The 24,418-nt window shown below is 35.1% G+C and overlaps 1 protein-coding gene across 1 annotated transcript in view; it reads left to right on the top strand.

Annotated features, from left to right (window-relative positions):
- Positions 1-8,505: 8,505 nt before the first annotated feature.
- The window catches only part of LOC131047758 (mitotic spindle checkpoint protein BUBR1), a 29,725-nt gene continuing 13,812 nt past the window's right edge, over positions 8,506-24,418 (top strand). Inside the window, exons 1-7 of the mRNA XM_057981548.2 lie at positions 8,506-8,906; positions 9,006-9,065; positions 10,786-10,930; positions 11,147-11,304; positions 13,940-14,021; positions 14,175-14,247; positions 14,414-14,483. Of these exons, the coding sequence (XP_057837531.2) occupies positions 8,716-8,906; positions 9,006-9,065; positions 10,786-10,930; positions 11,147-11,304; positions 13,940-14,021; positions 14,175-14,247; positions 14,414-14,483 (779 nt within the window). The 5' untranslated portion in view covers positions 8,506-8,715. The remainder of the gene's footprint in view (positions 8,907-9,005; positions 9,066-10,785; positions 10,931-11,146; positions 11,305-13,939; positions 14,022-14,174; positions 14,248-14,413; positions 14,484-24,418) is intronic.

Here is a 24,418-nt window from a genome sequence, read left to right as displayed (position 1 = left end):
TATTTGACTACAGAACCTAATCAATATTTTAGAGCTCTTCTCTTAAAGGCAGTAAGCCTAGATCTATTAGGTACACCCCCCTTTGAATGTAATGGTCTTCTAAGCAAAATTAGTGGTTTTATCACATTTTATGGTGAAACCCTAATTTTCACCATTGTAGATAAAAATGGTGTTACATTTATTGATTACATGCCAGGACAAAAAGTTTTACATTATAGTCACTTAGTTAAAGCAACAAGATTACATTAGGAAACTTTTCCAAAAAAGAGGTCTTGAGCAACAAAAGTGGAGATTGCCAATTGAAGACCATGAAAGGATCTTAAAGATAATAAAAGATAGAGGATCTAGATTATATGTACCGGGAGCTTATGTTATTTGAAAGTAAGTTTGTACTCATATTTTCTAGGACCATATATATTTACATATTTATCTACTTGGATGATTAAATTTAGAAACTAATGAATAGGTTACATTACCCCCTTATGAGTTTGTGTTTATCATATGAAGTATGTTGTGGGTATTTGTGCATGTCATGTGAAATTTGACATGTGGCACATGAACGTGGCATTTATTTCACCGAGACATCACAACATCAATCACTCATGCAATGCCAATAGGAGATGGTAAGTCAATATGGATGTAGGCTTATAGCTACTAGATGTAGCATTAATATGAGGAAAGCTAATATGCAGACATAACAAATATTTTCCAAGAGGATCAAATGACATACGATCGACCTAAGTCGCAATAGTCAAAATACTAGAAAAAGTGTCTCATCTAGTATCACTGGTTTCATTGTTGTTGCATGGGATAGCTCTAAACATTTTGAAGAACCACAAGGTTTGGACCAACTAATGCTTGCTTATTAATGGTTGGTGGCAAACCACCTCATCTAAACTCGTGATTGTTAGAAAACTTGCCTCTCCCATGTCCAAAATATGTGGGAATAGATGTATAATTTACATCTAAATGTAAATGAAACTCATAATGTAATTTTTCACCAAAATAAAGTGGCAACTCATCATTGCAGGGCCATCTACAATGATTTCCCAACCATCTTAGATAAGTAAATGTGGCCATGAGTATGTCATTGCACATGGTGATGACATAACCTATAGTTCTCTCTTTCCTCTAATAATGGGGGAGCATTAGCTCTAGAAATTGCCTAATTTTCATTTCTTTCCATTTTGTGCCACTAGAAACACTATTGGTAAGAGAAGCATAAAAAGCATCAATGATCACATCATCATAGGGATTATATGACCAAACAAGGTCAAGATACATAGAAACTCAACCCTCACAGTGAGTAGCCTATCCCTATTTGGTAGGTTAGGGGTGTTATTCATTGTCTAGTCAAGTTGTAGCCTATAAGTGGTATTGATGTAAAATCAAGCCCTAACATTAGTGCTAGAGTCATTACCACCGAATTGGCTAGACTAATGAGAAACCTGGTCATCATCACAATGAACACTAGGCTTAAAGCGATCATTAAATTTTGATCAACCTTGTGAAAAATATATCCGCATAGTTAAAAAAATAAAAAAAATAATGTAATAAATAAACAATGTTATTTAATTTAGCTATACATATCAAAAGTAATTATGCATACATACATACATACATACATACATACATGCATGCATGCATATATGTGTAAATACATACATTAATACATACATACATACATACATACATGCATGCATATATGTATGCATACATACATGCACGCATACATATATGTAGAAATACTCCAATAGAAATATGTTATAATTTTTTGTTAGAAATGTATCCTAAAACCAAAGAAGTTGAAAGGAAATACAAGAGCAAGAAAATGAAAAGGAAATCCAAGTAAGTATGTTGATTGAAGTAATGTTACCAAAGTAGAGAGCAACTTGAGAAAAATAATCCAAAACTCGAAGAGGAGACACAAGAGCTTTTGAAAGGGGAAAAACAAAGAAAAATCCCTTATGTATTATGAATGAAGGCAAAGCCCAGAGAGAGAGACAAAGTTAAAATGTTGACTTGTGTGATATATGCATGAATGCATATAGGTATTTATGCATGTATTTATACATACATATATGCATGCATGCATGCTTTCATGTATTTACACATATGATTTTTTTATATGTATGTATGTATGTATGCACACATGCATGTATGCATACATCTATGTATTCATACATACATATACGTATACATACATCCATGCATAAACACAAACACACACATGGATACATATATCAATGCATGTGTGTATGTGTGCATACATACATACAAAAAATACATAAATGCATGCATACATACACACATGCATGCATATATGTATGAATACATAAATACATATATGCATACATACACACATGCATGCATGCATAAATACATGCATAAATACATATATGCATACATACATACATGCATGCATACATGCATATATCACACAAGTCAATGTTTTAAGTCTAAATCATTTTAAAACTCCTTGAAATCTTGAAGCATTGAAACATGGCATTAAGTTAGAGCAATGAATTTGAGATCTTTAAGAGTGTCTAAACAACAACAAGGTCTCTTAATAAGGTTTTACTATAAGATTCTATATAAGTGTAGTTCAAGGACTTGTCTATAGTTCATAACAACTCTTCCTGCCCCTATCATTCCTTAGATTCACCATTTATTATTGATGACATGAATGTGCATTACATCTCATACAAATGGAGCATGTTGAAGTATTTTTATGTTTGATAATCCTCATTGATAGAATTATGCATTCTAAGATTGGCTTCATTAACCCTTGAGTCTTGAAAGGGTCTTCCTTGTTGAATAATTCCCCTTGAATATCCCCTTTATGATTGTGTTTGATGTCCTCCTTATGATCATGTCATGTTGTTTTTCCAAGGTGAATGTTGGTGTGATATGTTGTGGACAACAATGTTATGAAAACCACCATTTTGTGAAAAAGGAGTATAACTTGGTATCTACCATTGAAGGAAGAAGAGTCTTTTTCTTTTGGTCAATAATAATATATATATTATTAATTATCAAAACATAATTACATTTACCATTGTTTCATCCATCTATTATTCAACAAAACAAAATTGCTCCACTAATGGAGTCACAATACTATAAATTTTTGCATCCATAACCCTAAACCTATCCACTATAAACAACCCTTCATAACCATTTACAAAGTATGCCATTTCTAAAAAAATTACCATACTGCTACAAAGCTATACAAATGCATATTTTTAACAAAAAATATTAAAATTTATGACATCAACTCATTTTTTCCACTGCTTTTATCAGCTCGATCACCCAATGATCTTTCAAATTTAACCCTTTTGTCTGGTTATTTCGTCTTCTCCACTTTATTTTTTCCCTCTTCTTGTTCATGTTCCTTTCCCCATAGAAAATGCTTCAAAGAGTCCCATCTTATATATGCCTCTGCATTTCGCTCATCTTTGTTTGTCTAATCACCCACCACATTAATGACATTAGCTGTTGGGGATTCTCCTCTTCTATATCCTTCTCAACCTTTGTGGTGATAAATCCTACTCCTATATTTTCCCGTTCTAGAACCATATGCAAACCATACAACCATTCTGTGTTGATGCACCCTCTCAAGACCCATTCAACCTCTTCTTTACGACCCACTTCTAGACCCCAAGCCACCACCATTGACACCATGTCAATACTGGTTCTATATCTATGTTCCATCAACAAAAAGTTCTCACCCAATAGTATTTCCATGATTTGCACAAAGATATCCTCATCGAACTTGAAGAGAGTTTTAATTCCCTTCTTCGTAATTTCACCTAGAAAGGCAAGCTATTGTTTTGTCATGAGCAAAGTAAAGGTGTCTTCCATGTTTCTTTGATAGTCACCACCAGTCTTCCTCAATGACATCCAAATAATTCCTTTGCAGGATTTATCTATACACCTCGATAACCCTTATCTGATCACCTCACACACCTCACTCTCTCATTATCACCACTGAATATGGCAACGTACAAGCAATCTCAGGGATCAAGCTCAATATCTTGAAAGTCCTCCATTATACCATCAACCTGCCCATCATTAAATGTTATTGCCCTCTTGGAAATCCTATCAACTACTTCGTTCCTTGACCTCATCATATACAAAATTTAAAAATTCTCAAATGTTGCAAGTAATTGAACCACAATGGTAACATACTTATATAGTTTCCACACATGAATTTCACCTTTTTTTAATTGTATTTATTATTATTAAAAAATCACATTCTACTTGTATCTTTAATAGTCCTAATTTTTTGGCTATTTTTAGAGCTTGAATTGTTGCTTGTGCATCTACTTCATTATTTATTCCCTCTGATAATTTTGAGGCCCCAATTGCTAATATATTACCCTCCCAATCTCTTGCCACATAACCAACACCTAATGGACCTGGAATACCCTTCAATGCCCCATCAAAGTTTACTTTATACCACCCTTCTCTTAGTTTAGTCCACTCCACAATCTTCTCTTTACAAGTTTTCAGATCAACCTAAGTAGGCCCATTAATAGGCCATTGAAGGAGGAAGAGTTATGAAATACAAAAGAACAACTAAAGACATGAAAGCCCTTTAAAAGTGCAAGAGGGGCAAAGACAATTCAATGTGCATGAGTGTAGTAAAGCAGGTAGTTGAAGAAAAACCACTGTGTAGATTTGGGGTGAGACTTCACAAGCTTGCAAGGGACAATTTATATGACCTATGACAAAGTGGCAGACAAAGGAAAACAATTGGTTCACAATAGTCAATATAAGGGGTAATGTTCCTTGATAGTGAATGGTGACAATTCACAATACCAAGATCAAGTTAAAGTCAATTAATATTCATGAGAATATTAATAGAAAAACAATTATGATTTGTGAGATTATGCTCATCGTGATGAGAAAAGAAAGAACATGAATAGAGTTTGGCAGATAGTGACTAATGCAAAAGAGAAGATCAATGACTGCACTATAGTACCATTTGAAAATGTATACAATACAAGGAAGAATCATAAGGAAAGGATTCCATACTATGAAGAACATAGAGGATAGTCCATGGAAGGAAAAGGAGATTGAACGACAATCATTAAACAACTCAATTTTATGAAAGGGTCTTTAAAGATGACAATCACAAAGAAGAAGAGGACAGTGGAATGAGGTGTTTCGACGATAATCTTAAGGTTTCTACAATATTATAGAAAAGGGAGTATGTGAAAATAAGGAGCATGCGTTCTAATGGAAGACACACATAAATGACAATGCATGGTGAATAGATAGTCAATGGCCTTTCCTAGAGAGAAGCCAAAGAGATAAAAATACAACCCAAATGATAGTGTAGGGAGCTAACAATGCAAATAATTAAGTGATAAGGCCATGAGAAACAACATGTATATAGACCATGGAAGACATAATTCCGTGAAAATTTACATGCATGGTAAGAGATACAACAACGATAGATACCATATAAAATCATGATAGTCAAAAGACAATAAAGACAAGAAAGAAAAAAAGAAAAACCCATTTATTTGAAACCCTAAATTAGATTAAAATAAAAAAATGTTTTTAAACCCCCCCCCCCAAAAAAAATAAAAAATAAAAAATAAAAAAATGTAAGAAAACATAAAAACAACAATGCATACCTATTGCAAATGTTGAGTGCTTGAGCCTGGTTGAAAAATGTAGACCTTTATTGAGGTGGTGAGAGGGGAGGGATGTCTTTGTCCAAGGAGATTTCTATTGCAGGTCCCGAGCGAATTGCTCGAGCCTCACTTGTTTTTTACTATTTATTTTTCACCTATTTGGCCAGACAATGTTTGATTGGTTCGGGTTTGGATGAACACCCATTGGTTGACTAGTACTGCCATGAGGGTGCCATACCAACACCACTTGGGTTTGGCTGAAAGGTGTCTAATTGAGAGTTTTTCGACCAGAGATAATGAATTGGCGTAAAATGAGACACAAGTTTGTACTTTTACCTAGTTAAGAAATACGACATTGGTTTTAACCACACCTTTGGAACACTTCACCACCTAAAATCTAAACTGAAATTTCACAAACATTATAAGCATGTCCTCTAAATTGTAGCACCAAAGACATCAATGCAAAGCATTCTCTAGCCCAGTCCTAACTATCCATCAATTTGTCAACATATTGCCTTAACTATAAACATCAACTGCAACACAAGGGACCTAAACAAATAGGATCACAATGTCCACAAAGCATACACATTATATGCAAAATCACAAGGCCACATGTGCAAATGCAGAGGAATGTAGAGCATTCTTCAAGATAGTCTTCACACACTTCGTCAACTTCTAGAGACCATATCACCTTGTAATAACATTTGCCCACCCATGAGCAATGAAAGAGTTGTACTACAACAACTCCTAGTATGCATAAGATCATTCGGAAAAATATCACTTCATCATCATGCTTCTAATCCTCCTTAATACTTCTAATCCTCAACTTAATGTTTCTAATCCTCACCTCAATATTTATAATCCTCATCTTAATACTTCTAATCCTACTTAATGCTACTAATCATCATCTAAAACATGATATCATCATGATACCATCTTTGCAACCACCATCATTGTTCTTCAACATATCAACATCATCATCGCAATATACTAAATGTATACATCAACACCAAGAAGGTGGACATCCATAACAAAGAGCATTCTCAACCATATAATCAAATGCACTGTACATCAATGACCACAACTTGCAACAATCTCCATCAGACACATCACAACACATCAACAACATATACTTCCATTATTAGAGGAACACTAATGGATAATACCATAACTATTCTAACAAAAATCTCCAATATCCTCCACAATACCAAGGGTTGAGATCAATGATAAAACTTAGTCATCAATGACAACAACTTCCAACAATTTGAAACTCTGATAGGAAGAACATAGTTGAAAGAAAAGAAAACAAGGAAGATACAATTATAGACCTAGAATGTAAAGACTTTGATTGACTTGAAATAAGACATGACATTTCCCCTTTTCTCCCTTAGAAAATATCTACATCAAGCTTTTTTCCAAGCTCTTTCTCATCCTATGCTTTAGTGGCAATATGAGCTATTGGTTTAGTAATGCCTTTTAGTCTAAATTGAGTTTTTCCTTCTTGTACTCTAACACGCCAATTTTGTCCAATTTAGACTTCTAGTTGGTCGCAAACTCAATTTCTTGCAACTTCAACCTCTCACCTACTTTACATTCTCCTAAAGCATATTCGACACATTTTTTTGAGTTTGTAGATTTTCTCATTCCTTTTGGCATGCAATCTCCAAATCAATTTTAGTCAAACCTCTTCATTGAAAAGCTACTTTATCAGTTTTCAAATCAATTAGACATATTACAACTAATCTTCTTTGGAAAGATCATTGCATTGTTATATTTAATCACTCATGTGCTCCTCTAGAAGTTGTTTAAAAACTTTACTCTAACGTCCTTTCCTAGATGGTCACATTGTCAAATTTGATATAGCATGCTCTCAAGACTAACCAAGAACTTACAAAATAGATTCAACATATAGAAGACTAGAACTCCAAGTTATAAACCATTTAATAGAGCCTTTCCAAGCCTATTGACATCACAATTGTTGGATTCTCATCCATACCAACTATCAATTCCATTTTATGCAATTACAACATGATCAACACTTTTTACTATATTTTAACAATATAAAAAATAACCATTGTTGGAATCTCATCCATACCAATTATCGATTCCATTTTATGCAATTACAACATGATCAACACTTTTTACTATATTTTGACAATATAAAAAATAGCCTTTAAGATGGATGTAGACAACCCCATACTCAATAAAAAAAAGATAAGTAAAAAATAAAAAATAAAAATTCTTGTTACATAAATACAATCTCTTAAACTTAACAACTTTCATTAATTAAAATAAATGGAAGGACAATATATATACAAAAATCAACTCCTTAAGCTAGGGTCCCATGGAAGGGGGTTTCTTAAAAAGTTCCTACCAAGGATTCTAGGATTATTTTAAAGTGGGTGGTCCCATGATTTTAGCAGTGAAGTTTAAGCCTAAAAATTAAGTTCCGAAACTTAAGTTGGTGGGATAATTTGTAGCCTCCACCTTTTCCATCCATGCAAATCTGGAGTCTTAAAAAGTAGGGGCTGCTATTTTTCAAGAATAAATTTCAATTGTTCTATTGTTCTATTTTGATAGCTTACAAATGCATGAAATGTTTTAGCTATTGTTACTCATTCTTGTTTGGTTTCCCAATTTGTTCATTTTTGATGAGCTGATTGTATCAACTCCAATACCTAGTCTATATATAAAAAAATAAATTCCAATTAACATTATTTTGCTTGGTAAAATCCCTACTCTTAAAATAATCTTGAAACCCCATCACACCCCAACCTCACACATCTACTAAAGATGTGAGCTGCTATCATCTCACAAAACATATCCACAATGAAAATGGTTTTGACCGTTAGTGATTACAATTATTTAATAGACCGAAGTTACACCTCTTTTGAAATAAGCAGAAATTATTTATTTATCATGCGGTCATTTTGAAGATTTGAATTCAGAATTTTCCCACCCGACTTCCTATGCACAGAGCACATTGAGTAGCAGCGGCGGCGCTAAAGAAGGCAGGTTCAAAGAGTTGGCACATTACACGGATCAAAAGCAGATCAGGTAAGCGCAAAACATGGATGAGTATGAAGTGATTGACAGAGATGGCGATCATTTAGCGCGGAAGCAGGAGGATGGCAACGAATGGGAGACATACAAAGAGAATGTGAAGCCTCTCAAGGGAGGCCGCAATGTCAAACTACTTAACGAGGCCCTCAAAGGACACCAACACAATTCACTGAAGCACTCTCTTCTCGATAAGCGCAGGTTCGAATCTGACATCTTTCTTTTTCTTTTCTCTTGAAAATAATTAAACCCAGCTAGGGTTAGACTTAAGTCGGTATTGTTTATGTTTCTGTTTTCCAGGGAGCTCATCGAGGCCATTGATGAATACACCGGCGACGATCCTCTCGAGCCATGGATCGCGTACGTATTCGTGTTAATAACTAAATCAAATTATTTTCATTTGAATTTTATTTTCTGTGAGGGTAGGAATACTACTAAACCGGAGTATGGGGTAAGCATAAGCATTTTTGCATTTTCTTCTTTCAACGTTTATGACATTTTCTTCTTTGTCTTCTACATTGGTAAATTTCCATTTGGGGTAACCTTTGGTTGAGATGTTATCAGCTCTTCTCTCAAAGTCACCTGGCCTTAGATGCCACAATCTTTTGCCTTCACTTTTTAGGCAGCCGAAGTGGAACCCGTGTGGATGCAGTAGAAAAAATCTGTTGAATCTTAGATATTAGTTTGAAAAATATGATACTTTCTTTTACTTTTTATATCGTGGGGTAACCTTTGCCATAGATGCCACTATCAATGGTTATGTTTATAGCTAAAGTCACTTAGGACTTGTGCCCAGCCTCTCAGGTTACTTACGTGGACACCAAATTTTATTTAACTTGAACACTTTATCATAACTCCTGGGGATTTGAGTCCAGACTGATATGAAGGCGATTGCCAACCAAATTTTTTAAAGTAGAATATGTATATTTTTAGGAAATTGAAATTAAAATGACATAATTTCAACAGATGAATTTGAGTTTCTGCGTAAATGCAATATTTAGGCTCTGTGTTTGTATCTTTCTGGGAGCTTGCTCCCTTGTTTACTTTTAAGTTTTATTTTTTATTTTTGTTTGTGGTCCAGCACTGATATTAGGGGTTTCTTCATTGTGGTGTTGAGTTGACATTGCAGATCCTTCTGCCATGAATCAGGGTTGAATTAGTGTCACATTACCCTGTTTTCAGTACTCTAAAACCCTATGTACTCTTCTTTCAATAGCCAACAACCACTGTGATGTGTTCTCCTTGTTATGAGCTGCTCAATTTCTGTGTGAACCTGTCGAGCGAAACAGAGCTGTGATGCAATTATGAGGTGATAATATTTGTTTACAACTAAGCACTACTATCAGGATTGTTTGATCCACCGCTCTTTTTTGTAAAGTTGTAGTGCAGAACACTTAGTTTTCTTTTCCAATTTAAAGATGTAGGGCAGAACGCTTAATTTTCTTTGCCAATTTTTTGTTTTGTACATTGGTTGGGTAGACCAAGTGGGTCTAAAAGCAAAGTTGCCCAAAGAAGAATATAAACAAAATACTTTGGATTATATTTTCTTATTTAAATGCAGAACGAAATAAACAACACTATGAAATGCAATAAAATGCTCAAAAGGGCCTCTTACTAATCTTAAATACCTCTGTTCTGCTTCCTATGGTTTGGAACTTCCAGGACCCTTGCAGGAGGCCGGAAATCCTCAAATATTTTAGCTAATGTCCTCTTGTTTTTGAAAGGAATGTCCCTACAACATCTAGAGCATTTTGATTATAAGAGAGATGCCATGACCGTTTTATTTAGTTGTAGAAAATTAAATTGTTTGAAGTCCATTTTTACACCTTATTAAGATCTGTTGTCTGTGACTTTTGCATGTTTTAGTCTTTTAAATCAACATCTTTGTCTACTCAACAATTTAGGCTAGAGTTGTTTTCTGCATTGCACAAGGTTGCCAGTGATTCGTATGAGACTCTTATACTTAGTTACTTTTCATATCCAGCTAGATTAGTTAAACTCTGCTATTATATGATGAATTTACTTCTATTTATATATGCACGAATTACTTCTTGATTTAATATTTTTTTCGACATGTCAGATGCATCAAATGGGTTCGAGAGTCTTTTCCATCTGGTGGAGATCAGTCAGGACTGCTTTCAATCTATGAACAATGCGTGCGTGCATTTTGGAAGGAAAAACGTTATCATGGTGACCTTCGTTATGTGAAGACTTGGCTGGAGTATGTAAGTTGTTAATCAGGTTGATGTGGTCCTATTATTCTGAATATGTTGTTATGAATACAATTTATTTATGATTTTCCAAAATAAGTAAGGTCTTAATCTCAATGCAGTTGCATTTTTGTTCATTCTGTCTACAGCAGGCTTATCATTTTCTTATTACAGTGCTCACTTAGACATGGTATTCTTATTAGATTACTAAGCTTTATCCTACTTTTGCAGGCCGATGAGTGTGCTGATCCTGAAGTAGTCTATAGTTTTCTAGATGTAAATGGTATTGGAGAAGATCATTCCTTGTTTTATATGAGATATGCAACATGCTTGGAGCTGAAAAATAAGATGAAAAAAGCAGATGAAATATATTCTTTAGGCATTGCAAGGTAATTCTAGAGTGATACCCCAATATTAACTTTTAAATTTTTAATTATATGACTTGCAAATTTGGCTCCCATACTAACGAGTTTAACAATACATTCCAACATCAATATTCGATGATGCAACATTTTGGCCATATTTGATAAGTGGAAAGCAATTTGCATGATAATGATAGAAATGGCTTAAACTCTTATGAAGTCAATGTTTGAAGATGATGCAATAGAATACCAAACAATTAGTTGTTATTGATTGATATATTTGGAAATGATGTTTTCTTCTAACATTTGTCTAGTCCTTGCTGGTTTAAGTGTTGTTTGCATCGATTAGGAAAGGGCTTGAGATTTCATCTTTATTTCTTTAGTTGGGAAGTGTGAGATTTCTTGATTTGTTTAAATCTTGGTCACCCATTTCACAACCTTTTTGTGGAGTTAAAACATTAGTAGTGTTATATGTGGAATTAATATAATTCAAATAATAAAATTGCTGGATTTTTATTGGATTATGAAGAACATAAATCATAACAAATCATATATGATTTAGAGAGCTTCAAGTTATTTAATGGTATGTTCAAACATGTTAGTAGGATATCATTGTCATAATTGCAAATGGATATTTGAATGATCCAATGTAATAGCTACCATACAAAAGTGACCGTGATTTTTTTTTTTGTATGGAGGAATAACACTAATGAGGACCCCATTTGTGAGGTCCTAATCACTTGGCCCCTATAGCCTCTAGCCACATGAGCTACCCTTACTCATGTAGTAGTTGAATCTATGACCATTATTTGTGTCTTTCAACAACTTAATCGTTTGGTCAATGCCTTGTAAGCCTAAAGTGCCCATGATTAATAGCATTGTTAAGAGATGAGGTTTTTTCCCATAAATGATGTTGTATATTGTTTCACAAGGTTTAAGAGCTAGGTTGAGGTTTGTTCATCTCCCCACATTTTGGATTATGATTATCTTGAAACCATTCATGTTCCCTATGATAATTCTCAAAGCTTAAATCAGGTTACTTGCACCCCCCATATATTTGATGAAGGGGCCCTTAGCTGAGGTTTTATGTCCATTTATAATTAATAATGATGTTCAATTAAGATTATTATCATTCCTAAAGATTGAACGTTGAGGCATAGTTGAGGTTGCTCATAAACAATGTTGCTTGACAATGGGGCTTCATTTGAGCTCACTCACACATGCTCATTGTTGCTTGATTTGATTAGCAAGTTTAGTTGAGTCTTTTAATAACCTTGATAACATGCCATTGAATGCAATTAAGAATACTAATGGTATTCATCCTATTTTAAGGCTATTTAATGTTGCTTGATGCCCTCAAAGATTATTTAAGTTCTTATGTGCTGTTTTGAGGCTTGTGACATCCCCAAAGATTAATTTGGACATCAATTTATAATATATTTCTTCAATTGAAAGGGCCTTTAGATAATTTCTACTAAGTATATTTGTATTTAATGGAGAGGAACATGTTGGATCTAATGGAGTACTAGAATATTGAGGTCAGTATTAAGTATATCAGGGTTGATAGAGAGGACCAAGTTGGTTGGAGTTCCAAATTAGTGAGGCCTTGTGACTACAAACATTAAGGAACACATGTCTTTGATTGTGGTTTTACGATGTTCTTCATTTAGTCTAAACCTATTTGGTTTTATAGTTGCCTTAGGCTATTTATGTACAATATATTTATCATTATTGAAGTCAAGATTTTTTTTGTAATTGTTCGAGTGTAGATATTTTGACGAGGCAATCCATAACAATGTTAAGTGAACTTACGTGCATTAACAATCTTGAATCTTCTAAGTTGTTAGTCATGAGTTGGTGAAATGATTGACAATTAGGATAAAGTCACAAATCCAAATTAATTGATCAATCATTCTCCCTAATGGCCATGGGGAAACCTCAACTTTCCTATATGGCTTTGTTAAGTAAATGAACAATATCTCTCATCCTTCTCGACCCAATTTAATCCATATCAAGCAATTACCTTTCCTTATTAATAGGTCAAGAAGGTGCTCATAAATGACCTTGTACATATCGTTGATAGTCTCTTGTGGGGATTTTATTTCATTGTGGATTAGGGAGATTAGGTTCATCTCTCTTATTGTAGTATGAGGGAGTTCAAATTGTGTTTGAATCCTAGTGTTGTTGAACATCAAGAAAGACATTTTGAGCATCATCCCTTAGTTTTTTCTAGTCATTCTTTTGATTGTCTGTTATTTGATAAGTCACTTGCTAGAAAGAATATAGATACATGGATCTCTTGCTTTTCTTAGAGATACCATACTTCTGTATTATTAATAAATCATTTTTGTTGTTTTCATGTTTCTTTCCTTAAAAAAAAGTACTTCCTCTTGTTTTGTCCTAGGTAAAATGATTTGAAACTTGTAATATTTTCTTTATATTGATGTTGGTTTGGTTTTACAAGTATATGAATTAAAAATTATTGTATTTTGGTTGTCTTTCGCATTAAGAAAATCAATGGTACTTGGAAAAGTTCATACTTGAATTCTTGTCTAGATTTTATACCATTACTATCAATGTTGTGTCTTGTTATTCTATTTAGCAATTCCAAGGAGGATTTCAACATGGTTTATTTTGTAATGTACATTGCTACTTTTTCTAGGAATGCGCAACCGTTGGAGAAATTGAAAAATGCTCAGAAGCAATTTAGAATACGTGCAAGAAAAGCTTGCAAGCAAGAGGAAGTATGCATATTTGCTACCACATTTGAAAACTTCTAATTTCAAATGATATAAAGACAATTCTTGAAAATATTTATTTCCAATCTCACTACATTTTTCTTTGAAAATTGTACATTATGTAATGTTTGTTCAGTTTTATCATCATTTGACTTGCAGGATGATACATCACCATCTAGAGGAGAAAATGGTCCTTTTCGAAGCTTTGGTACCATCATGAGTGGTACATCAGGTTATGCTATGCCTCAAACTTTGACATTTACTAAGTTTTAATAATAGTTGAAGATTTGTTTCACTCTAGTAATCCCAATGTATTATATGCATGCAAATATTTTTGTGTTGATTTGTGAGTGATTACTCAGTAGGAAATAAATTTGGAATTACAATGTTTATTGCAGATACAACATCAAGGCAACCTTTGCAATCATTCCAAGGTGCTAGGAAGAGAATGAAACCATTGTCAGAGAGGCAAGTATTTGACATGAACCTTGTTTGATCTTGACATTTAAAGTTGCATTCTAGTTAGAGATCATCTTTGTTTTTTTGATTGTGTATGTATCATCCATACATGTAGAACACTTAAAAAAATGGATTTTCTTTTATTGGATCACAAGATTAAGATTGTAGCTAAATTTTGTATGGTATTTTCTTTTGTTTTGCTTAGGATGTTTTTTTCATAACTTGGAAAATGCTATACATGGCAGAAAAATGCAAGGGAAGACAAGAGATTTCAAATAAGACATGAAATATAAACATTTAATAACGTCTACATGCCCAAGAACCATACAACTAACAAATATGTATCAAATGGTTGTTAAATACAATCAAATAGCTCTTCAAACATGTTTAATGAAGTTCATTTACCATACCAAATAGTTTTTTCTGTAGTTAGTAACAAAGAATGGAAAATATAGAGTCCAACATGCCTAATTGTGGTAAGGTTGAAATGTTACCCCAATGATGACATGGGTTCAAATATCCTATAGGATGACAATGAAGACAAAATATCTCTCTTCCATCCCTTGTGGTGAGTTCTCAATAAGGAAATATTTGAGGACACTTTGCCATCCTTAGGTTGGTTCAGGTGACATCTAACCATGCATTGACTGTCCTAGGTATGTTACGGATCCCTATTTATTGAATTGCCAAAGATCCAAAATAATAGGCCTCACATGTTGAAATTTGTCACATATTTTTTGTTCACTCATGTAGGAACTGTGAAGATAGGAAATGCAGTACCAAATAAAATGATAACATTAACTCTTCGACATTCATTTTGCTATACAAAAGCAAGAATCTAGACAAGAGGGCATCATTGGTGTGAAGCAAGGAATACCATTATTGTAAACTTGGTGAATGGAAAGCAAACTCATGATCTCATCTCATACATAGTGGTCAATAGTTTATTCAATGCCAATTAAGAGCCTTGTTCTATATGAAGGTTATGCTAGTGTGAAACTTCTAAAGAATGTGAAGTTGGCCATAAGAAGAAATCCTTATTTAGAAATACATCCGACCATTAAAAAATAATTTTTGATTAAATGATGTCTTCAATGTGTATATGAGACTATAAAAAATTACATGAAGCGAATTATATTTACCAACATAGTTAAATTTGTTTTGGATTGACATTCACTTAGACACCTTTGTGGTTTCTACTTTCAATTGTATTGAGGTTTGCTAGAGTTGAATACTTTATATGGGCACATGTAAAAAATTGGTAGAAATATTTAAATAATGCTTTTAAAATTTCACATTCTTTTAGTATTTTAAAATTTCAAAGAATTTTTGTATTTTATTTTAATAGCTGTCTATTCATCATCCCTCGTAGTCCTTGAATCTCTTCCCTAAAACTTGTAGAAATATTGTTCTTTTCCTATGTACTACTATGTATTTGTAATGTGGGGAAATAGGGTTCACTAGCTTAATGCATGCAAACTAGGAAACTTAGGCCTATTTCCATCTTGATTACGTTTGGAAGGAGAATGATACACTAGGCTCAAGATGGCTCAAGTACAAAGTTGATGTAGTTGTTCTTTACTATTGAATTGAAATGTGAAATGTAATTGTAAGGAAGAATGAATGAATTAGGAGCAAGAAAGCTAAAATGATAGTTTTCTGCATGTGCTGGAAATTGGAATACAACACACTCAAAACCTAATTTCAAAAAAGTATGCAAAAGTACAAATTGTAACTAACCTACAGTCCAAATTTGAGGAAAAAGTGCAAGGATTCAGTCAACTAGCTTGACTCGCTCCCAGGACTTAGTCGCCTAGCTTGGCCCACTCTCGTCAGTTTTGGCTTCGATGAATTGTAGACTGGAGATCTTTGTTTGATGATTCTGCACCTTTTTCGTAGCTTCATCACCTGTTCTTGCACACAGAAAAGAGAGGAAATTGTTGGGGAGTTAGGATTTGCCTAAGTCAAACCTCAGTTTAGGAATTAACCTTGAATTTGAATTGAATTGAATTGGAATTGGAATTGAAAGCGTGTTGTTAGATAGCAGAGGCTAGAACTGAAATTGAAATGTTTATACCTTCATAGGCCTTCTTTGTGTCAAAATGCTCATGAAGATGCTTGATGTAGAGAAGATCATGGAGGCCATCACAAATGCATAGATTTGTCACAAACTCCTAGTTTTCAATGCCTTGATGATTGATCACTTGCTCTTGAGAATTTGGTATAATATTGTTGTCCTTGTAGTTGATAGCCTACAAAATGAGGGAGGATACCTTGCTTATATACCTCTCCCAAGCATTTCGAGGTGCAAAGCATGGAGTAGGCTGACACGAGAGAAGATTTCCCGCTAAATCAAGCTGACCGTTGTGTGATTTCAATTTGAGGCCAAACTAAGGAGAGGGGGTCGCCCTAGGGGTCCTAAATGGGGCAAGGAAGCCACAAACATATACTGAATTGAGCTGGGTCAAGCATATTGGGCAACGCTAAAATAGGGCCTAGATAAGCATGAATTTGCGTAAGAGTGCAATTTTGCAACATTGCATTTAGCCCCCGCTTTAGTGGGAGTATGAATCAGCATTCATACTCACGATAAAGGAGATCAAAACATAAGAAACTCTCATCAAGGTCAAAGAGATAAGGATCACCAAGCCCCCAAGTGACTTAGGACCTTATTAATCCAAAACCAAGATAAAAGGAGCAACACATTAAGAGAGAGAGAGTGAGAGAGAGAGAGAGAGCATGACCATGCTATCCTAGTAAGGTTAAAACCTACTATGAGTCATGTAGAGAAAATTGTGCAAAGAAGGATTGAAATATTCTAGGAAGCTATGTTATGCTAGTCAATTCACCCTAAGGATAACCAAGGAAAGCATTGTCACCCCAAGGATAACAAGGAAAGCATTGTATCCAAGGATATCCGCTAAGAGAGAAGAATACAAAGCAAAAGGCATAATTTGCTAAGTAACCTAAAAAAATGACTACAAAAATTGATCGATGGTGTGTGCATAAAGCGTAACAAAGAGCAGAGTGTATGCCCATTGCCCCCACGTTAAAGTGATTGCATACACCTTATTGGGAGCAATTTCTTTATGGTAGCATACATGCATCCAAAAGACAAGCACATTTCCACTATGATATACCCCCAGACAAGGACAAAATCAAGGGAAATAAAGCACATGACAAAAAGGAGCATATAAGGGATCTACTAACTTAGGGGTCAATATGTGCATGTGATAATTCATGTATATCAAGTGTAATTTTGCATTGAATTGACCTCATCCCCCAAAGTTAGCAGAATTACAAGCACAAGAGATCTCCACGCCTTGCACGGTTGGGAGTTGGTTTTATGACAATTCTAGAAAAAAGGAATTGTAGCCTAACAAATAAAAGATTTATTAAAAAAAGTGGGGTCGAGTGGTGAACAAGAGGGCTAAAAAAGATGTGGAGGGCCTAGGGAGAAGACTTGCCTAATTGTAAGCAAACATAGAGTTCACAATAAAAATTCAAGAAAGCCTCTTCAAAAAACAGAGTCATTCAAGCAAATAATCTACCCACTACCAAGCTGAGATATTTATTCATGCAAATACAAAATTTTGTTGAGTTCATTTTAAGAATAAGAAGAGGATGGGCTAGATATTTTAGAGGTTAATAGTGCTAATAACAAGTTGAAAGATTTAGACGAGTCATTATAATGTTTTCAAGAAATGTTTTGAACTTTCAAAGGTTTTCCACTAAAAGGAAACTAGAGCATGAGATTCATTTGTTGTTGGAATCTCCTCAGTCATTCAAGAGTTATTGGAGGAAGGGGTCACACACCCAAGTATTTTTTCATGTGGATAATGCATTCTCATGGTATAGAATAATGTCTCTTGGAGAATGTGCATAAGTTATAGAGCCTTTAACAAAATCCATATCAAAAACATGTATCCATTCTTGTTGATTGATGACACTGGACTAACTTCAATACACTAAGTATTTTGCCAATTTGGATCTTAAATTTAGATACTGTTGTGATGTTTTCACACATTGCCCCATTGCAAATGGGGACCCCCACTTTTTTGCTCATAGGTTAGTTCTTTTGCTTAGTTTGCTTTGATTAGTAGTGGTTTCCTTAGTCTTTAAACTCTTGCTTGTGAGAGATGCAGTGCCTTTGATTGTCAGGAAGTGATCAAGTTAGGTAGTCTAGCAGCAGTCAGGTCCCCCCCTCTAGACTAATTTGGAGTCTTTGCAGCTCTATGTGCTCAAGTGATAGGTGAGAATCAAGGTAGTCATTGGGTGATGCTTCACAAGGCAACTTCTAGGTCAAGTCAAGGTATGAGCCTCAAGTGAGATGACTAGTCAAGCAAGCAAGTAAACATCCTTAGGATAGGGCATGGAAGCGAAGAAAGATCAAGGAGTGATGATCAAACAAATGAGATGAAGTGCTTGATGAAGATCGTTCAAGGTCTAGGTGATGTTGAAAGAAAAGAGGACACCAAGTCAACCCCATGAACAAGTTACCTAACACTTGGTGAAGTCAACTTAGGCAAGGAAGTGATCAACTCAAGGTGGAAGTAACAAACTTTTCCACTTCACCTTGAAATCCACAGCCTAAGTCATACTCACTTCCACTTCCACCTCAAATCCTCGGCCTTCCATCCTTGCCCTTCCACTTCACCCTCAAATCCCTGACCTTCCATTCTTCCACTTCCACTTCATGCCCAAATCCACGGCTATGCTTGACAACTTCCACTTCATGCCCAAATCCATGGCCATGACTGATTTTCCCTTAACTTGGCAATGAACTCAGTTCACTTTGAAAGTGAAGAACATCATGATACTTGATAAAACGAATGGCTAAGGTTGATGAAGGAATGAGGGTGATTAATGAGATCAGCAATTTGGAGAAGTCATCAACTTCCACTTCCCCCTCAAAAGCTTGACCATCCTTTACAACTTCTACTTACCCCTCAAAAGCTCGGCCATCCTAGTCATCCTTCCACTTCACCTCCAAAAGCCCGACCATCCGAGTCACACTTCCACTTACTCCTCAAATACACGACCCAAGTCACTCACTTCCACTTACCCCCCAAATTCATGACCATCCTCAAGTAGTTCCTTTGCACCTCCAAAAGCTCGAGCATCTTGACATTGTTCCTCGACCCATCAAAAAGTCCGACCATCATGGAGAAATTCCCTCACTTGATGAAATCCACGATAGTCTTTGAGCACATTCCCTGACTTGCCCAAATCCACGACAGTCTTGGTGAAGTGCAACAAGTATGTCTACCATTTGGTAGAAATTCCATTCAGACCTCTAAAAGGTTAAATGTCAGACTGAAAGCCTTAATCAGACCTGGAATGAGTGAAATCAGATATCAAAATTAGACATAAGATCAGAAATCAGAACATCATTTCACCCCATTAGGAAGCCATATTCGATTAGAAAGCTTGGAAAATATGTGAAAGTTGTTTATAATAATATTTTATATCATGTATGTTTGATGCTATCTTGTTTGTTTTTGTAGGCAACTAAGGAGCGAGCCAGCTGGAAGCAGTATCAAGGTTTGATGCAAGAAGAAATCAGGTGGAATGATGGAGAGAAGACATTACAACTTGGAGGGATCAAGATATTCAAGGCTCGAGGAATCAAACACAAGGAGGAGATCAGCATATTCACTTTACAACTTCAGCATCGTATTGATAGTATGAAGGAATCATGATAGGGAGGAGGCATCAAAGGAAAGCCGCTACAAGGCAAGTGTAGAGATCAACATCAAGGAAGGAACATATGACTATCTTGAATTTCCTTTGGAAATCCAAGAATACTTGTCAGGATAAGGAGGTAATCTAAGATAGGAGATTCAATCTAGAGAGCAATGCAAGAACAAGTTCTAGAAATCATAAGGAAGGAGTTTCCACACAAAGAGAAAAAGAATGCAAATGTGATCAAGGCAGAAGATAGTTCTAGAAGAGTTAATCAAAGCTAGATGATGATGCAATTTGGGAATATCTCTTACAATCATCACTTTAGGCACTTGGAAATGTTGAGTATCAAGAGATATTACCCTATCACAAACACTTTGTGATGATCTCCAAGATTAGCAAGCTGAGGTGGCGCTTAGTTATCATCAACCCAATCACATCACTCCAAGTCAGGGTGTCTGGATTCAATGCACTTGACTCATCAAACGAGGAGGATAACTACCACATGTGGTGTCACAAAGTTCAACAAACCTAACTCATTCAGAGGTGGAGCAAGTGACATATGTCACTTAATCAAATATTGTTTATCTTATCTAACCTCTTCTCTGATTGGTCAACGTTCAAGGAAGGACATGTGTCCTAAAAATGTAATTGAATCATTGGTCAAGCATTAAATTGTATGTAATGGGTGTAACAAACCCTAATCAGGGTTTCTATCTTTCAATCTTGGCCATTGATGTGTATTTGATCTTGGCCATTCAATTGTATTAAGAGCACTATATAAGGCTTGCTCTCCTGATTTGTAAAGTTTAGTAGTTAATAGTTGATCAATAGTAAATAGATGTTAGATAGCAAGTAGTTAGCAGTTAGAAGTAGAATAGGAGAAGGTAGACATTGTTGCCAAACTGCAAATAAACATCCTTTTCATTGAATTCATGGTGGATAGTAGTGTTTCTTCGACATATTGAATGGTTTCTTGTTCTATCCTCATGTTAGATGAAGTTCATTGATTGTGATGGAATAATGTATGGATGTTGATAATTCATTGGTTCATACTTTTTGTGGTCAGATGATTTTCAATTCTAGTGCATAGTTAGCTTGAACATTAAAACGTGCTAAGTTCAATCGTGGATATGTTCATTCAAGTTGCACCAGTGTATTGGGTATTTGTATGAACGTTCATGATATGAAAACCTTTCAATTCCCTTGGAAGATTGCATCGGTTTTCTGTAGTTGTTGGCAACATGGCGAATCAAAGCTTGGTTTAAGGAATGTGTCCATCCTAACATGATCTAGTGCTATCATTGATCCTAGGAGTAGATTAGATTAGATTTCTCTACACCCTCATCCTTTTTATCTTTTTTTTTCAAGTCAATTAGATCTCAAGTTCTAGCCGCATTCAAGCAAGAGTTCAAGTATCAACGTTAGTCCCCCTTGTGATTCCAACAATATCACATCAACCATTGAGCTCATCCACACGTTAAGACTTGACATTTGGAACCTTGGAGTCACCTCAAGTGATCACTTAGTTCAACATTTGAGAAGATTTTGTTCAAGAGAGGATAGATACCTTGGTATTTTATTTTGTGTATGAAGTGCATAAAAAACACATCAACAGATACCATCAAATTTTTATGAGCGAAGATATATGAAGGACAACCTTTAATATAAAACTAAATCTATAAGAATGGTTGATTCTTCCTATTGTTTTCATAATTTACTTTCTAAACATATGATGTTAAAAAATGATGTATTGAATCCATTCACATATACATGTGTTAGTGTATCTTGATGATATTTTCATTTTCACTTCTAGATATTATAGAGTTGAAAATTGTATACTTCACACTTTTCCCTCCATGTTTTGTATTTACTGTAGTGTCTACCATCCTTAGATGTAGTCAGGATTTTTTTTATTGTTTTGAGCCTAAACTATAGTAGTGTTCTAATTTGCACTGTTTACTACAATGCAAAACAAAAGAGATGTGTGTTAGAATTGCTCTTTGAATTAGAAGGGGAAATTCCCTATAAATAAAAACTAGCCTAATTTGCACAATATTTTTTTGCTAATTACAATCTTTACAATTTTTTTTGGTGTTTCATGTTCATTTTGAATAAAAGTAAATGTATTTCTTTTTGGATTCCCCTAGGGCAAAAGACTAACATCAATGTTAGGAAAAATGTTTTTGATTGAAAGAAAACCCTACAAGTATGTGCTTGCATTTTTTTTTTTGATAGATAAAGTTTGTTAATATATTAAGATATCAGGATTTAACTTGGCCCAAACAAAATAGGGTACAAACAAAGGCTCGGGTGAAATCGACCATGCTTTGTTTCGCCAACGTCAAAGAACTATGCAAAGGGAGATGTAATCTTCAAAGTTTGTGCAAAAGATTTTCACATTACCAATGAACTATTAAAATAATACTTTATTATTTTATTATTAATGCTCAATATTGTAAACTTAGTGTAAATATCTTAATAAGATCTTGCTCGATCTTATTGGCAGTTTCTTTTTAGAAACTTGCCCTTCTGTAATTCTTTGTAATCCTATTTATTGAGCGTTTGCTCATTGTTAATAGACATTCAATTTTTTACCAATTACTTGCGTAATATGGTATCAGAGCCTGAATAAAGAATTTGTGAATTCTTTTTTGAGATTTTTTCGGGCCTCTTGGTTTTGCTGCAGATTTCCGAATTTTTTTATTGTTTTCAAAAGTCCGTTTTTTTTGAAATCTTCTATTTTTTGAGGTTGTTAAGGACTGTGTTCATCCCGTGTAATGGGATTCTTCTTGTTTGCGTCTGTCTGGCGAGTGTTTTTGGCATTTTTTGGCACAGTACAGACCTGCCATTTTTTTCTGCAACCTGCAACTTGGTCAACTGTCAAACCCGCTTTTTTTGACCTTTGACTAGGGTTTTGACCCTCCAGATTCAGTCGAAATTTTTTCTGAGCACAGATTCGTGGTGGGTTTTCAGAGATCTCAACTGGGTCATCGTCATAATTTTTTGGGTGCCTCAATTTTCGAGCCAACAGATCCAGATTCCGATAGCAGATTCTTTTTGGGTTGTTTTTGGATTTTTTTGGGTTGGTTAGATTTTTTTCGAAATCCGTGCCATCCGTACTTCATTTTTTTGAAGTCTATACTTGCATCTACCTCTGTTTCTGTATTGGGATTCAATTTTTTTGAATTCCGTGCCAGCGCCTCTTCAGTTTTTTTGTTTTCTGTGCATTGGGAAATGTGCAAGATGGCGTCATTGACCAACTTGATGTTGGAAGGCAGTCAGCGATTTAATGGCAAAAATCATAACACCTGGAAGTAGCGTATGCTGACAATCTTCGAATATCGCCACTTAGATGATCTTGTCTTGGGAAAAGAATCTTGTCCTTCTGCAACTGGAGCCGATCAAGACAAATTTGATGACCGCAATAGGGAAGCTATCATGCTTCTCAAGCTCTCTATTACAGATGACCAACTGCCTCAGATTCCTTCCGGCAAGTCAGTTGCAGAAATCTGGAAGCATCTGAAGGAGTTGCATGAGACATTCGACAAGAGTCGAGCCTTTTTTTTGAAGAATCAGTTGTTCTCCATTATGATAGATGAACGCATGTCCTTACAGGAGCATCTTACAAAGATTAAGGACATTCGAGATCAGCTCGAAGCTATTGGTCGGAAAATGGAGGAAGAGGATATGGTAGTCATCACTTTGAAAAGTCTACCAGAACCATATGAGAACTTTATAGAGACTCTCAACATTACTTCTACTAATGTTGATCTGAAATTTCCAGAGTTATGCACCAAACTTCTGCAGCAGGATCGTTGGAAACAACAGTTTGGTAGCGGTGCTACTTCAGCCTCCTCAGAACATGCCTTTGCTGCAAAATCCTTTCACAAGGATAAAGGCAAATCCCAGTCATCCCAGTCCTTTCATCAGAGGGGCTCTTCTCAATTTTAGGATGGTTGCAAGAAAAAGAAGGTGCAGTGCAATTACTGTCACAAATTTGGTCATATGATCAAAGATTGCCGTACCAGATTGGCTTCCGAGCAGTGGAAGCAGGGAGGGTCTTAGCCTAAAGCCAATGTTGTTGAGCACACAGAGCAGAAAGAGTCTGCCTTTTATGCCTTCATGGCTAAAAGACCTGCAGATCATGTGAAGTCTTCTGCTTGGTACATTGGTTCTGGTGCTTCTCATCATTTCACTCACAGGCGTGACTGGTTTGTTGAGTTCTCTCCCTACACCGATTCAGTTATTTTTGGAGG

The sequence above is a fragment of the Cryptomeria japonica genome, chromosome 4 (assembly GCF_030272615.1).
Source record: "Cryptomeria japonica chromosome 4, Sugi_1.0, whole genome shotgun sequence".
Taxonomy (NCBI): domain Eukaryota; kingdom Viridiplantae; phylum Streptophyta; class Pinopsida; order Cupressales; family Cupressaceae; genus Cryptomeria; species Cryptomeria japonica.
This window is presented reverse-complemented; position numbering and strand designations above follow the sequence as displayed.